This window comes from Paroedura picta, chromosome 5 (genome assembly GCF_049243985.1).
Source record: "Paroedura picta isolate Pp20150507F chromosome 5, Ppicta_v3.0, whole genome shotgun sequence".
NCBI lineage: Eukaryota > Metazoa > Chordata > Lepidosauria > Squamata > Gekkonidae > Paroedura > Paroedura picta.
Window position 1 is genome coordinate 10,365,271 of NC_135373.1, and position 16,182 is coordinate 10,381,452.

At 47.7% G+C, this 16,182-nt stretch overlaps 1 protein-coding gene across 1 annotated transcript; it reads right to left on the reverse strand.

Moving 5' to 3' along the window:
- Positions 1-1,922: 1,922 nt before the first annotated feature.
- On the reverse strand, positions 1,923-15,149 carry LOC143837040 (phospholipase A2 inhibitor gamma subunit B-like). Its single transcript, XM_077336460.1, has 5 exons — positions 14,558-15,149; positions 9,181-9,297; positions 7,188-7,337; positions 3,944-4,084; positions 1,923-2,935 (listed from the first exon to the last, which is right to left on the reverse strand). Exons 1-5 carry the CDS (start codon positions 14,604-14,606, stop codon positions 2,727-2,729), a joined length of 666 nt encoding a protein of 221 aa, XP_077192575.1. The 5' UTR covers positions 14,607-15,149; the 3' UTR covers positions 1,923-2,726.
- Positions 15,150-16,182: the final 1,033 nt, after the last annotated feature.

Sequence of the window (16,182 nt, forward strand, 5' to 3'; positions counted from 1 at the left end):
ACTTTATTTTATTTTTATTTTACCTTTGCGGTCCCACAGCAACACAGAGCAGGAAATGGAGAGGAGAGGGCAGGTATGAGGGCAGGATAATGCTGCAGAGACTATCACACCTTTCCCCCTCCATACAGGCTTGCCCCTGGTTGCTCCCTGATGAGAAGCACAATAGGAGGTGGAATCCAGGCTCTAGCCAGCCTGTGGACAGCCTTGGGATGCAGATAACCTCATGTGGAGGGGGCTCTAAAACTTGTTGGCAACCAGAGGCTGTCCAGAGGTAGATTCCTCATGCGGAAATGGTCTTAGTTCCTGACAAGAAGATTATTTATATTCCTTCCTCCAGTCTAAATTCCAGTGTTTGATTCTGAGTTCAGTCTCTCTCACAATGATCTCAGTATACAAGTTAAACAGGAAGGGGGAAAGAATGCAACCTTGGCACACTCCTTTCTCTCTTTCGAACTAGTCAGTGTCACCAAATGGCATGCGTACAGTGGCTTCTTGGTCTGCGTAGAGTGACTCCATCAGTCTGATCAGATGCCCTGGCATAGCAACAACCATTGAAAAAGAAATAACCAATGTTTAAGCTGGCTTTTGATGGGGGCATGGCACTCATGATCACATAGCAAACCTGCACTGGATTTTGGGGAAGTCATGGGACTATTGGATGTCCACATCTGCTTTATTGACTACAAGGAAGTTTTTGATTGTGTGGATCACAACAAATTCTTGATAAAATTAGTTATTATCAGTCCCTTAGAAAATGGCTCCTCTAACTCCATAACCAGTGAGAGGCCCAAGGCTGAACTCCAGAGTCCCATCTGGCTCTTTGTTTGGAATAGATTTCTTATTCGATAGGTGGGTTTGGGGAAGAAGCAGAGAAAACTCAGTTCAGATCTCCACCCATCCATAATGCTGGCTGAACAAATTTGGGATAATCATTGCTTCTCAGAATAACTTACCTAACTGGGTTGTTGGAGGAGAGAAGAATGACATTTGTGACTTGATCTTGTAGGCAGGGCAAGATAGAACCATAACAGAAAGATTTACCAACACTGGTTCTTCAGTTATTAACTAGAATGCCATACTGAGTACCCTATAAAGCTGAGTTTTTCTCTTGTTGAACTTTGCTTTGTGGTCTGGAAATCCTATATAGTTTCAGGTGAGCGCCAATCCTCAGCTGGACATTGGCAAGCATAGTCCAAGTGACTTCTTCTAAGGCTGGGATCCATACAAAGGCTTCATGGGACGGTGCAAGCTGGTACGGTGGTCTTCTCATGGACTGTGGCAAATATTTTTGTGACAAGTGATGGATTAGATTTTTACCATATACAATGTTGAATATTTACCATATACAGTGTTGAATATCGTTTATATTTTGTGTGTCAGTAAAGTGCCATCAAGTCACAGCTGGTTTATACTGATTCCCGCAGGGTTTTCAAGTCATGTGAGAAGCTGATAGGGTTGCCAGGTCCCCATGCCCCAACCCCCTGGCCCCAATCAGCTGGACAGTGGGGGAACTTACCAGGAAAGGAATAAAGGCCCAGGGGACATTGCTCCCATCCCCTATCAGTTGTCCTGACAATCATAGAAGCAGAAGTTGTTTATCATCGTCTTCCTCTGGAAAGTCTTCCTTGGTGATGTTCTATCCAAGTACCACCCCTGTTTAACTTGCAAGATTTGATGAGACTGGGCTATACTATGTCATTCCACATGGTATAGTATATTGTATATACACTTTTCATTCAAAGGTATTTTATGTTATATAGAATAACTTTAAATAATCTGTATTACATTTTGAGAAACCATACATACAGTTGGGTTGGGGGCTGTTATTGTGGAGTAGAGCCCTTTAGGACAGCGAAATATAATTTGTCCTGGGGAGGGCTTTTAGGATAGAAAGGCAGATATAGATAAAGAATACAACCAGGTTCAGCTTAATATTTATTGTCTCCGATTTAGAAACATTGCCTTTTTTCTGAAGCATCCTTGTGAAAGCGTGCACATTTGGATCCATTTGGATTTGTCAGAAACTTTTCTCAATTGCATTCTGGGATTGTTCTTGCTCCCCCTCCCCTTTATCAAGGCTGTTTAATACATTTAAAGTGATATAGTGCCAGGGTAAGTAGCAGAAACAGCACTCAATATGACTCCAGGGTGCTGAAGCAACACCTTCCTGCCAGCCAATGAAGCATCTGAAAAGGGCAGCTCTGCAGACCCACTTCATCCACTACTCACCACCACAGTCAACTGGTAAACATCAGCAGATCTGACTTCCTTCAGTCACTGGGTGGGTACATCACCCAGATACCCCTCTTCCTGTGCACGCACTGGTGCTCCCCAAAGCCATTATGGAATAGAAGAAGAGATGTTTTTATACCCCGCTTTTTACTACCCGAAGGAGTTTCAAAGCGGCTTACAATTGCTTACTCTTCCTCTCCCCAAACCAGATACCCTGTGAGGCAGGTGGGACTGCGAGAGCTCTGAGAGAACTAGGACTAGCCCAAAGTCACCCAGCTGGCTGCATATGGAGGAGAAAGGGGGAATCAAACCCGGCTCTCCAGATTAGAGTCTGCCACTCTTAACCACAGCACCAAGCTGGCTCTCAAGGGGAAGTTAATTTTTTGCCCCGTGGCCAGTAAGAGCTTTATAAAATCTATAGCCAGACAACGACCTAAAAGCCAGCAGGGATCAGCCAGGAAAAACTGCAGGAGCAAAATCTCTGTCCTGGGAAATCAGTCCAGTGCCTTGGCAAGCAAAAGCCCCACAAGAAGTTGGAGGAAGAGTCCAAAGAATCCGGGGACAATGCTGGCAATCCCAGAGGCTAGTGTGCAATTGGCTGTTATGACGTTATGGATCCCACCAAAGAAGGAATGCTCTTGGATATTGTTGCAGTATGCATTGTTTGCACATCCCTTTATGATGACTGGCACATTTTTTCCACCTGCCAAGAGAATTGCAAGAGACATCAGTCAGAATTTGAATTGCAGTGCAGTGCCCAGGTAATCTTGACAGACTGGGGGAAAGGGTTTGGTGCAGAGAGCACCTGCTTTGCACGCAGAAGATCCAGGTTTGATCCCCAGCATTTCCAACTGCAATTGTCAGGTTGTAGGTGATGTAGAAGACCTCTGCCTCAGACCCTAGAAAGCTGCTGACTGTCAGAGTAGACAAGATGGACCAATAGTCTGTGTCATGCCACCCCATTGGCACCATGCCATCTATCAAGGGGACTCCCTCTCAATAGGAGTCTTAGGAGGTCTCTCAGTATTTTTCCAGACTGCAACTGTTTATTCTTACCCCTCTCTGTGTCTTGGTTTCTTAGATCACTGGGTACATGGTTTATAGTTGTTCTCTCTTGAGAAGGCCTGTGTAGTGTCTTAACGGGAGTAAATATCCTTGGGGAATGTCCAGCAACCAGGTGTCAAATCCTGATTTGCTTTCACTTTGGGGAATGAAAGGGGTTTTCTGTGGGAACGACTTTTGGTGCAATAAGTGCCTGGGTGAATGGGGGGTTTGGGCTGAAGCCTATATGTATCTTATCCTGTCTTTAGCAATGATTGCCTGTTGTGATTGCCTGCCCGTTGTTGCTCTCTTAGACTAGAATAAAACCTCTTATGGGCTCTCTACTAAAGTCTGCCTAAGGTCATTTTCTGCGTCTCTCTCAAAGAACATAATGGGGTCACGACAGACTGAGTCAGTAGGAAGCAGTTTTAGGTGTTCTGTTTCTGAGCATGAAAATGAGTGACTAGTTGGACCAGGAAACAGATTCAATCTTGTTCAAGTTAAAAGAGCAGGAAGAAGTGAAGAGCCATGGAAGGCTTTGCTACTACTGGATATTTTCTGTGTAGGGGGTGGTGGAGTACATGAGAACCCTATTCCAGACTAGAAGGCAGAGGTTGGTGACTTTAAAATAATGACCAGGATTTGCATGTATGAATCAGAGATTAATTACCAAGGAATACACTCCTAGATGCCTCGAGGCAATAGAGCTGGTCTCCAGTACATTTGATGACCTCCTCTTCACACTCAAGGCTCTGAATAGCGTAGCAAGCTGGACATGTTTTCCCATTGGGTGTGTTGTTCAATGGTGGCACTGCATGAAAGAAGAGACATTGAGATTTGTACAAAAAGAACAGTCCAGGCAAGGTGAGCGGTCAGTTGCCAGCTGGCCTCTTTGGCCCAAGGGGAGTGGTGGAGTGACAGCACCCAGCATCACAATATCAGTTTCAGTTGTGCATTCAAATGATGCCACAGTGTTCTAGGAATACAGCAATCTCTATAGTAGAACACCATAGAGATCTGAGATTTCTAGAGTCATAACATGACTTCCCAGGACAATCAGAAGTTGTGGTATGGTATAATTCAGAGTTGAAGAAGAAGAAGAAGAAGAAGAAGAAGAAGTCTACCTGAAGGGGTCTCAAAGTGGCTTATCATCCTTTCCTCTCCCCACAACAGACACCCTGTGAGGGAGGTGAGGCTGAGAGAGCCCTGATATTACTGCTCAGTCATAACAGCTTTATCACTGCTGTGGTGAGCCCAAGGTCACCCAGCTGGCTGCATGTGGAGGAGCAGGGAATCAAACCCAGCTTGCCAGATTAGAAGCTCGCCACTCCTAACCACGACACCAAGCAGGATCTTTAGTTGCTCCCCTCCCCATTTTTGTTCCTGATGGGAACAAAGAGAAGCACCGGGGCTGGAAAACAGTGGCTGGGAGTCACCTGAACTAAATACATCAGCAACTTTCTATGCTTCTCCCGTACCAAACAGTAGCTTAAACCTTTGGGCTGCATTTTCTGCCAACCCATTTAATTTACTGGGGCACGTTTAATTACTACGGTCATCTCTACCTAGCCCGGTCAGAGCTCAGAAATTAAGCAGGATTGACTCTGGCCAGTATTTGGACCATCTAAGGCTTTGGATGGAGTTTCTCCAAAATACACCAGGGACCATTTCCACACTGGAGGCTCTGTGCTGGGCTGCCGGCTGGAGTTTGTGCCCGGGCAGGTTGCCCCACCTCTTCCTACACCACAAGGGGGAGTATTTGGGCTGGTGCACCTTGTCCAGCCCAGATTTGTGCTCCCACAGGGGTTTCAGGGCAGCAAAGTTCCCAGTGTGGAAACTGTCCAGGGATCATGACGTGGAGGCAGGCATTAACAAACCATCTGCAAACGTCTCTTGCCTGGCTGCCAGAAAATCCTTGGATCTCTTGGCTGCAAGATATGTTGTTGTTGTTGTTGTTGTTGTTGTTGTTGTTGTTGTTGTTGTTGTTAGTTGCGAAGTTGTGTCCGACCCATCACGACCCCATGGACAATGATCCTCCAGGCCTTGTTATGGCGAAGGGGCTTGTGTAGCTCAGTGAAGCTATGAGCTGTGCAGGGCCACCCAAGATGGACAGATCATAGCAGAGAGCTCTGACAAAAGGTGATCCACTGGAGAAGGAAATGGCAAACCACTCCAGTATCTTTGCCATGAAAACTCTATGGACAGTACCAAAAGGCAATCAGGGTGACCAAAAGTGCCATGAAGCTGCACCAATGTTAGGTACAACTGGTAGCCTATTTATTATTTTCCTTTGGTGTCCTTTGTAGACATTATGTCATTTTATTCAGTTTTGACCTTGACATCTTTTTCTCCTAATTTTACTGTGTTCGTTTTATATGCCCATAAAGGATATCTGATTCTTCTTCTGTCCGTGCATCATGAACCTTTGCTTTTTGGCTGAAACTATGAAGCCCTTGGATTGCCCAGGCCAGTATAACTCCTAAAACCCAGGACTGTTCAGCAGTGCTTTCTACTTGCTGAACTTTTTGTTCACGTCATAGATTGTAGGGACCCTGAAGGAGAAAGTCCAAATTAAGTCACAGCCAACCACCACCACTGTGGTCCCATCTTGCCTAGGCATGGGTGGTTCAGCTTGGGTAAGCTGAAAAGTACCTGAATCAACGCTGACTTGGGAACTTTTCTGGCTCATCCGACCTAACCTGCCCATTCTGTGCATTTGAACAGTTCAAATCAGGGTGGCTGAATTGAGAGGCTGTTCAAAGGCTTTCTCCCACTTTCTTAGTCAGCACCTGAGAAAGGGAGGGGAAAGAGAGTGTGCCTTACAACTGATAACAACTGGGGAGTGATTTAAAGGGAGCAGGTGGGGCACCTGTCATCATCAGCTGTCCAGCTTGCCCATGAAGATGCAACAAATATTAAGATGGGGATACCAACAAGCAGAACAGCTGTTGATGAAAGGTGCCCCACCTGCTCCCTTTAAATCCCTCAGCCCTTTAAATGCAGCCAGAGAACTGAAGAACTAATAATGACAGGTGCCGGGTCCGCTCCCTTTAATCCCCTTCCCAGTGGGTGGTATGCATGCCATCAGGCAGTGGAAATGCTGCTGCCTGGGAAGGGGGGGACAAGGAACACTAAAAGCCCTGAAACCTTTCAGTTTCAGTCAAATACGGAAAGGTGAAGGGATATTTCTACATTTCGGATTTGGCCGAAATGTTTCTGACCATATCTTTTCCGGTCAAATCCAAAACGATACAAGTTATTATCATTATTATTTATTAGGCATATGTCCCATTGCTTTCCCAAGACTCGTGGCGGCTTACAACAAAGTCCCCATAAAATCCCCATATAAAACCCATTATTCCCAGGGCTCTTGAACCCCTACGCCCACAAAAGATTGGCGGCCTACAAATCCCTCCCTTGAGCCAACCTCCGTAGAGGTGGGGGATGTGGATGTAATACAACTGAGCCTGAGGAGGGGCCATGATATCCCTAGTGCTAGCTCTGGCCTCAACCAAAAACCTGGTGGAAGAGCTCTGTTTTGCAGGTCCTCCAGAACTGTGATAGCTCCGTCAGGGCCCTCAGCTCTCCCGGGAGCTCCTTCCACCAGGTTGGGGCCAGGACCAAGAAGGCCCTGGCCCTGGTTGAGGCCAGATGCACTTCCTTATTTTTACACATGCCTAGTCCTGACAGATACATGCTTTTTACTCCTCTGAGAGATGTTACGAGACCCAGAGAACTTCTGTGCAGAACGTCTGCCATTATGTAATTGCTAAACATACATCAGTAATAATCTGCTGAGCTGGACCCTTTGGGAAGGAAGGATGCAGAGGATATCTGGTAGGATTGTGGAGGTAACCAGAGAGTCCCAGTTGTATCTGGGGAGGAAAGGAAAGTAGAATGCAGCAGCAGCATACTTGTTGGAGTGATTCTCCGGCACTCGTCCCCCAGGCAACAGGTCAGATGGGTCCATGTTTCTCCAGCCTTGCCTGCGTTAACATAAGCGAAGGGTTCATCACAGGATTCTGATCGGATACACGTTTTTGAGATTCTCTTCACTTGCAGAGCTGAAAGAATTTTTTTTTGTTTAAAAAAAAGAGAGAACGTTTAGGTAAACATGACAGGCCCAAGGAAGATGCATCATATACAAACAGTGCATTGAGGCTGACTCATCTGGAGTCAGGCCTTGGATCACAGAGAGTGATTAAAATGTGGAATTTGCTGCCAGAGGATGACAGGATGGTCACAGGAATTAACAGCTTTGAAAGGGGCTATGAGCCTGTGGTTGGCCCTCCAGAGGAACTGGTTGGCCTCTGTGTGAAGCAAGATCCATGGCTAGTAGCCATGGTGGCTGAGGGGAATCTCCACATTCAGAGGCACTAAACCTCTGAATTCCAAAGCCAGGGGAAGGCCTTGGCCTTTGTGCTCTGTGGTTGGCCCTCCAGAGGAACTCACTGCCCACTGTGTGAGGCAGGATGCTGGACTAGATAGACCCTCCCTGGTTGGATCCAGCAGGGCTCTTCTGAGGTTCTTATGAAGGCCTCAGCCTCTGTGCCCTGTGGCTGACCACTGTATGAGGCAGGATACTGGACTAGATGGACCCTCCCTTGTCAGATCCAGCAGGGCTCTTCTGAGGTTCTTATGAAGGCCTCAGACTCTCTGCCCTGTGGTTGGCCCTCCAGAGGAACTGGTTGGCCTCTGTGTGAAGGAAGATGCTGGACTAGATGGACCCTCCCTGGTCTGACCTAGCAGGTCTCTTCTGAGATTCTTATGAAGTCCTTGGCCTCTGTGCTCTGCAGTTGGCCCTCCAGAGGAAGTGGTTGGCCACTGTGTGAGGCAGGATGCTGGACTAGATGGACCCTCCCTGGTCGGATCCAGCAGGGTTCTTCTGATGTTCTTATCCCTTATGGCAAGCATTGTTTGATATAGTCAGTGATAGTGATAACATTCTACATCACAGGGAGCAGTCCATCTTAGATGGAGGCAACAGTAAAGGAAAACAACCAAACCATCAGGCTATGGGGGTTCTTAGGTGATGGTCAGCGGAGGCAGCTGTCCTGGGCTTTAGGGAGTCCAACTGCCCATGTCTCCACCCAGCAAAGGAGAGGGGAAAGAAGAAGAGTGTGTCCCTGCATCCTCTTATACCTGTCCCATCTGGGAATCAGGCAGCTGACTTACAGTGGCAAAAGCGGCTCTTAGAATCCTAGAGTGGGAAGGAGCCACACAGGCCATCTAGTCCAACCCCCTGCTCAACACAGGATCAGCCTAAAGCCAGTGCCAGCCTTGCTGAGCCCTCATTGGTGGAGGCCAGTGGTGAGCTGCCATTCATTCTGAAAGCCCAGCATTGCTAAGACCATCCCTAGATCAGCCAGTTATTTCTCCATAAGCCCCCAGCCCTTTCTGAGAAATTGTATTAACCTGCAATCATTTTCAGTGCAAGGAGGATGCCATTCCTGAACAGGCCCTATCTCATATAGACCGTTTATGCACTGGAGGTTTCATGCCAGGCTGCAGGCTAGAGTTTTAGTCATGGCAGGTTGCCACACCTGTTCCCGCACCCACATAGGGAAGCATTTGGCCTGGTGCACCTCATCTGTCCCCGATTTGTGTTCCTGCAGGGGAGCTGGGGCAGTGAAGTTCCTAGTGCATAAACGGCCATAGTGAAGCAATTCAGATGGCAAGTGAATGACAAATCAGAGCACTGGAAATTTATCTAGGAGGGAGTCAGCATTCATAGGAGAACAGTAGAAAGAAAAAAATATCACAACCCAGGTGATGAAACCACAGCGGAGGGTCCAGTTTGGTCCGTAATGCAGTAAGCATGGAGGAGTAGGCCAGCCTTTCATATGGAATAGGAAACTGAGGTGGCCTTTAGTCTTGCATTGCTAGTATTTGGTCTTTGGGACTCACCTCCTGTACCCTCTAGCAGAGTGACGCCACATCTGTCTTCTCCAGATAGGCAAAACTCTAAGGACCCGTCGCAAGTATGCCCGAAGCCTCCACAAATCTCGCAGGTCAAAGACAGCCCTAAAAGGGAGTGAAAGAAGCGGTAATCCCATTTTCAAAGCACATCACATTTAAAGATATTTTTGAAAGGCTTTCAGCATAAAAAGGGTAGCACAGTTTTGAAGAGGAAGGTCTTGTTGCCCTGTTTTCATGTTGCAACACATGAGTGCTCTTTCCCCAAGATTCCCAGTGCTCAGAAATATGAAGGACGGAATTTCATTCGAGGTATAAGGTCTCATGGGCACGCCCACTTCTTCAGATCCATTCACTGAGATGGAGGAGTGACCGCTTCGATTTTATGACTTTTTAATAGGATTATAGGATAACATTTACTTTCCTACTTCTGCATGCTTCTGTTTTGTATCTTGCCATTTTTGTAAACTTTTGCAACGTTGTTCTTTTCTATGTCACTATAGTCATGCACCTTATGGATTTTAGAGCATTTTGTTTGAGAGTCTAGATTTCAGTATTATAGTTCAAGTTTTCCCCATATCAGCACGTATTTAGTCTAACCGAATTTTAAGAGCGACAGTGAAACATGCCGCTGGCAACCAGCACCTTGGGAGCCCTGTGTTCCAGAATTTTCGTAAACAGCTAGTCTGAAGACACCTGTTTATAAAAGCTGTCCCTTGTCTGTGATAAGGAAGGGGAGAGTAGCATCTGGACATAACACCAAGCATTATTCTTGCTCACTGCCCTTTGCTTCATTATAATACTAAAAAGCACAGCCCATTTTTGCTCCCAGCCCACTGGGGAGTAGAACAGAATATTATTATGTTATGAAATATTATCTGAACTGGTTTCATTGCAAGATCTTTCCAGTGATTGTGCCAGAGTGGACAGTTGAGATGGGACTTCATTGAGGTGTGACTTACTCACTTGTATAAAAGCTTATGTCCTGAGCTGCTGGTCTCACACCAATTTTGGGGATGCCCTGTTGTCAAAATTGGCTACTATTAAGTTGCAGCTTAAATAAAATTCTATCTGAAGGATTCTCTGCCTGGTTTGAAGAAATTCTTGGTCCCTGTGCAGAAGGTAATGAAACAGTCCCTACAGGACAGGGGTATTTATTACTCTCAGCAAGCCGGGTTTGATTCTGCACTCCCCCACATGCAGCCAGCTGGGTGACCTTGGGCTTGTCAGGGCTCTCTCAGCTTCATCTCCCTCACAGGGTGTCTGTTGTGGGGAGAGGAAAGGGAAGGCGAATGTAAGCCGCTTTGAGACTCCTGCAGGTAGAGAAAAGCAGCATATAAGAACCAACTCCTTCTTCGTCTTCTTTCTGCACAGAGCATCGCATTATTTCCCGGTACATGAAAAATATTTCAGTGGTACCTCCATGGTCAATACGTTGAGATAGGCTGCTTTAATGAAATATTGTAAGAATGTTAATGTCTTAGCATCTTTGTATTTTGAGTAAGAATAAAATTGTGGCACGGACTACAGTTCCCATGAGCCCCTGCCAGCTTGTGGCCAAACTGTGGCTCTCCAGATGTCCATGGACTACAATTCCCATGAGGCTCTGCCAGCATGTGGCCAAACTGTGGCTCTCCAGATGTCCATGGATTACAAATCCCATGAGCCCTTGCCAGCATGTGGCCAAACTGTGGCTCTCCAGATGTCCATGGACTACAATTTCCATGAGCCCCTGCCAGCTTGTGGCCCAACTGTGGCTCTCCAGATGTCCATGGACTACAATTCCCATGAGCTCCTCTCGGGGCTCATGGGAATTGAAGTCCATGGACATCTGGAGAGCCACAATTTGACAACTCCTGCAGTGAGTTAGGCTGGGAGAGAATAACTGTGCCAAAGTCAACCAGTAATTTAGTCTACCTGGGAGGCCCTATCACCTTTGAAAAAAATATCCCGGTCAAGCAGTTGGTGACCATGCAGCCTTCTTAGCGCAGCCACCCTTTGAAGTCCTTCCAACACACTGCTGAATTAAAAGGATGTTCACTCAAAGTGCTCTGAACCCAGGAACAGCCCTACCGCTAATAAAGAATGTTTGACACAAATCAAAGCGTCCGCTAGGCAGATTTGTTTTAAAAGGAGAAAGGAGCATGGGCAATATTGTGGCAAAACACGTGTAATTGCCAGATTTCACAGTGCAGTTGCTCAGGGCTGCTGCTTGCAGTGTGTGTGTTTTTTCCAGGGTAGTTTTATAATATTGCTGTTTCATTCTGCAAATTCTGCAACATAGGGATGCCGGTCTTCCCTCCCACACTGTACTTTCCCCCTCTGAATAATCGAGCTTGCTAGAAGAAGTAGCCAAGTAGTGCATGAGATGTCCCAAAATTATAAGAGTGGGTTCTTATATGCCACTTTTCTCTACCTGAAGGAATCTCAAAGCGGCTTACATTCGCCTTCCCTTTCCTCTCCCCACAACAGACACCCTGTGACATGGGTGAGGCTGAGAGAGCCCTGATATTACTGAAGAAGAATCATAGAATCATAGAATCATAGAGTTGGAAGAGGCCATACAGGCCATCTAGTCCAACCCCCTGCTCAACGCAGGATTAGCCCTAAGCATCCTAAAGCATCCAAGAAAAGTGTGTATCCAACCTTTGCTTGAAGACTTCCAGTGAGGGGGAGCTCACCACCTCCTTAGGCAGCCTATTCCACTGCTGAACTACTCTGACTGTGAAAAACTTTTTCCTGATATCTAGCCTAAATCGTTGTACTTGAAGTTTAAACCCATTACTGCGTGTCCTCTCCTCTGCAGCCAGCAGAAACAGCATCCTGCCCTCCTCCAAGTGACAACCTTTCAAATACTTAAAGAGGGCTATCATGTCCCCCCTCAACCTCCTTTTCTCCAGGCTGAACATTCCCAAGTCCCTCAACCTATCTTCATAGGGCTTGGTCCCTTGGCCCCAGATCATCCTCGTTGCTCTCCTCTGTACCCTTTCAATTTTATCGATGTCCTTCTTGAAGTGAGGCCTCCAGAACTGCACACAGTACTCCAGGTGTGGTCTGACCAGTGCCGTATACAATGGGACTATGAAGAAGAATTGGTTCTTATATGCCACTTTTCTCTACCTGAAGGAATCTCAAAGCAGCTTACATTCGCCTTCCCTTTCCTCTCCCCACAACAGACACCCTGTGACATGGGTGAGGCTGAGAGAGCCCTGATATTACTGAAGAAGAAGAAGAATTGGTTCTTATATGCCACTTTTCTCTACCTGAAGGAATCTCAAAGCGGCTTACATTCGCCTTCCCTTTCCTCTCCCCACAACAGACACCCTGTGAGGCGGGTGAGGCTGAGAGAGCCCTGATATCACTGCTCAGTCAGAACAGCTTTATCAGTGCTGTGGCAAGCCCAAGGTCCCCCAGCTGGCTGCATGTGAGTGAGGAGCGGGGAATCCAACCCGGCTCGCCAGATTAGAAGTCTGCACTCCTAACCACTATGCCATGCTGGCTCTCCAACCTGTCAATGATCAGTTCTCTTGGAGAACATGGCTGCTTTGCAGGGTGGGCTCTGACCTCATATCTCATTATGGTCCTTTCCCAATCCTCACCCTCTCCAGTCTCCCTCCCAAAATCTCCTGGCATTTTCAGCTTGGAGCTGGCAACCCTAATGGGGCTTGCAACCAAAAGACCCAGCCTTCCCAAGCCCCATAGTGGGGCTTAAAATAATCTAAAATAATTTCCAATCAGGGATACATTGCAGGAGGAGACTGTACAGAAGAACTAGCATAGAATTTTGGATTTTGCTATGGTCCTGATCCATGCTTTCCCCTCCCCCACCCCACACAGATGCTTAGGCCAAAGGATCCTAAACCATCCCATCAAGTGGCAGCATTGGTAGAAGTAACATCAGAGATAACACGAAAGGATATCAGTCTCGGGCAGTCCCAGCATGATGTCTGAATAATTTAACCATAGAACATTTCTTGGGAACATCAGGAAAATAGACAGGAGGAGAAAGATCCCCCTTTTTAGCTAAACAAATGAAGAAGAGTTGGTTTTTATACCCCACTATTCACTGCCTGGAGGAGTCTCAAAGCAGCTTACAATCCCCTTCTTTTCCTCTCCCCATAGCAGACACCCTGTGAGGGAGGTGGGGCTGAGAGAACCCTGATATTACTCTAGAAGAAGAAGAGTTGGTTCTTATATGCCGCTTTTCTCTACCCAAAGGAGTCTCTAAGTGGCTTACATTCGCCTTCCCTTTCCTCTCCCCACAAAAGACACCCTGTGAGGGAGGTGGGGCTGAGAGAGCCCTGATATTACTGTTGTGAGGAGAGGAAGGGAAGGCGATTGTATAAAAACTAACTCTTCTTCATGAGCAGTTTCAGGCTGAGGCTTTCCTGGACTCATTTCCTTAATGTGGATGAAGGGCTGGAAAAACAGGTCTTTTGGCTCTCAGTTTACAAACAGACAGCTGCTGAAGAGGACAGGCAGAGAGGCCCTGGCCGATCAATGAAAGAGGACCTCCCAAACAGCATCTTGGAGTGAAAGTTTTTGTCCTGATGCTGAAAATCGAAACATCCAACTTGTCCAGCTTTCCTGGGCTGCTTCCCAAAATGCCAAAAATTGTTCCTCCCCCCAAAAGCAGCACAAACGCTTCAGCAGCTGTGTGTGGGAAAAGACATATTTTTATACTCTGCTTTTCTCTACCCTGAGGAGTCTCAAAGTGGCTTAGAATTCCCTTTCTCTCCGTGCAACAAACACCCTGTGATGGAGGTGAGGCAGAAAGAGCTCTGAGAGAACTGTGACTAACCCAAGGTCAGTAGAGGAGAAACAGCAGAGAATCAAGCTCAGTTTTCCAAATGAGAAGCAGCCACTTTTAACCACTACAGCAAGCTGACTCTGTAAACCTGGGCCCTCAAGTTACAGCTGACATATGCAGACCCCAGCAAGGGGCTTTCAAGGTCAGTGAAAAGCAGAGGTGGTTTGTCCTTGTCTTCCTCATGCCCCTTCTGGTACTCCCTGCTTAGCTCCCAAGATCTGACAAGATTGGATGATGCCATGCCACCTTCCCTCCTCCTCCCCTCCGCTTTCGGTACCCATCAATTATTAAAAGCACCAAGCTTAAAAAACAGCTGAGAGAGGAAACCCCTCTGGCCCCAAACAGAGGCCCATTTCAAGAGGCTGATGCCGATTTGGATCAACCCACTCGCTGAGAAATACAGTCACCCGCTCCCCCAGCACAGGGGTGGGATGATCATCAGACTGGCAGGCAATTTGGGGAGACGAAGGAAGGCTTCAAATCCCCTTGGCTATGTGCACGACACACGCTAGCCTTGTTCGATGCTCAAAACGGACTTCCAGACAAGCCCAGACTTACCTCGATCCATGACGGCAGCCAAGAGGCAAAAGCTAAGCCACGTGCGCATCGTTCCAGATGTGGGCTGCCCCGGCGACCCAAGCCAGGCGAAAAACGTTGGCTGCAGCAAAGCCTTTGATCCAGCTGTGGCTTTTCGGCAAGGGGGGTGGGAGCCGAGTGCGACTTCCGAGGAAGGGGAGGAGGAGGAGTTGCTGTACAGACTCTGCTGGACTCTGCCCTGCCTCCAAGGTCAGAGGTAATCCTGACATAATGAGAGGATCGTGACATTCCCTTGAGGAGGCCTACCAAGGGGGTCTGGTCCAGCACTGTGCGCGTGAGATCTGGAGAAAATCCGGTGGAGGAGTCCCCCAGGTTTGGATGCCTTGGCCAGAATACGAGACGCTGAGAGTGGCAGGAAACCCAGCCAGCCTCTGGATCGAATGTCTGCCTGCAATTTCCATTTCCTTCTTTTTCCTCCCCCATTCATGAGAGATTCTGGGGGAAGCTGCAAACTCAGTTGACTCAATAGTAGGTTCTGACACTCTCCTGGGCCCCTCGGCTCGGCTCGGCCGGCTGGCTTGTGAGAGATTTTTGCAACTTGTTTCCTCTCCCTCTCCCTCCCCTCTTCTTATCCTCCCTGCAAAACCTTGGCCCATGCCTCTCAGAAAGGAAGTAGGCAGAAAGCCAGGGCTAGATTGCTGGCTCTCGGCCCCCGGTGTTTACAGCGAGCTCCATCCCTCCCGTCCGCACAGGGAAGTCCGGGAAAAGATATTACTTCTGTGCTGATTTTCTTACTGTCGCTGGGCAACGGTGACAGCCGAGAATGCAAGGGCCACGGAGGTTCCGGGTGGTAAAAAAATAAAAAGTCGCTTGTGCGGGGGGGGGGGGGAGGGAGACAGAAAGGAAAGGCAAACATGGAAAGGATCTTTCTTGTGCAGGCTGTCTTCCCTTGGCTTCCGTTGTCTGTGTCTCTGGCTTCTTCTCTCTATGACTTGTTGGGTTTTTTTTTAACAGTTGCGTCAGCCTGAGTATGCAAACATGTGTGGTCCATGCGCACAGCCCTGCTCCAGATGTACAGCTTCCCTCTGTGCGTTGAGAAAGAAATTATTCTGCTTATCACTCGGGGTGGCCCGTTGTGGTAACGGACTTGTAGGTCTGCCTGGAGTTGCCTGATGCTTGGTAGACCCATACTTCTCTCCCCTGGGCCTAGACCTCTTTGGGAGCTTCTGTCTTCATAACAGGGGATAGGGATGCCAGTTTCCAGGTGAGACCTGGGGACCCCTCCAGAATTCAAACTCATCTCCAAACTGCAGAGATCAGTTCCCCGGGCGAAAAGGGATGCTTTGGAGGGGAGACTCTACAGCCTTGTACCCCACTGAGGTCCTTGCCCTCCGCAGGATCCATCCCAGAACTCCCAGAGGCTCCCAACCTGGATCTAACAAAGCACTGGGACTCCCACTGCTCTGACAACTACACTGCACTGTGCAGAAAAAAGTATTTTAAAGGGACTCCCACTGCTCCGCCAGTACACCGCACTGTGCAGAAATAAGTATTTTAAAGGGACTCCCACTGCTCTGACAACTACGCTGCACTGTGCAGAAAGAAGTATTTTAAAGGGACTCCCACTGCTCTGACAACTACACTGC

What these genes read in the sequence shown, in the direction of transcription:
- LOC143837040 (XM_077336460.1), bottom strand. Translation starts at nt 14,606, where the DNA reads ATGCGCACGTGGCTTAGCTTTTGCCTCTTGGCTGCCGTCATGGATCGA. An exon ending in GGCTGCCGTCATGGATCGAG is followed by an intron (nt 9,298 to 14,557) that starts GTAAGTCTGGGC and finishes ACTCCCTTTTAG; the next exon opens with GGCTGTCTTTGACCTGCGAG. An exon ending in CCGGAGAATCACTCCAACAA is followed by an intron (nt 4,085 to 7,187) that starts GTATGCTGCTGC and finishes TCTTTCATGCAG; the next exon opens with TGCCACCATTGAACAACACA.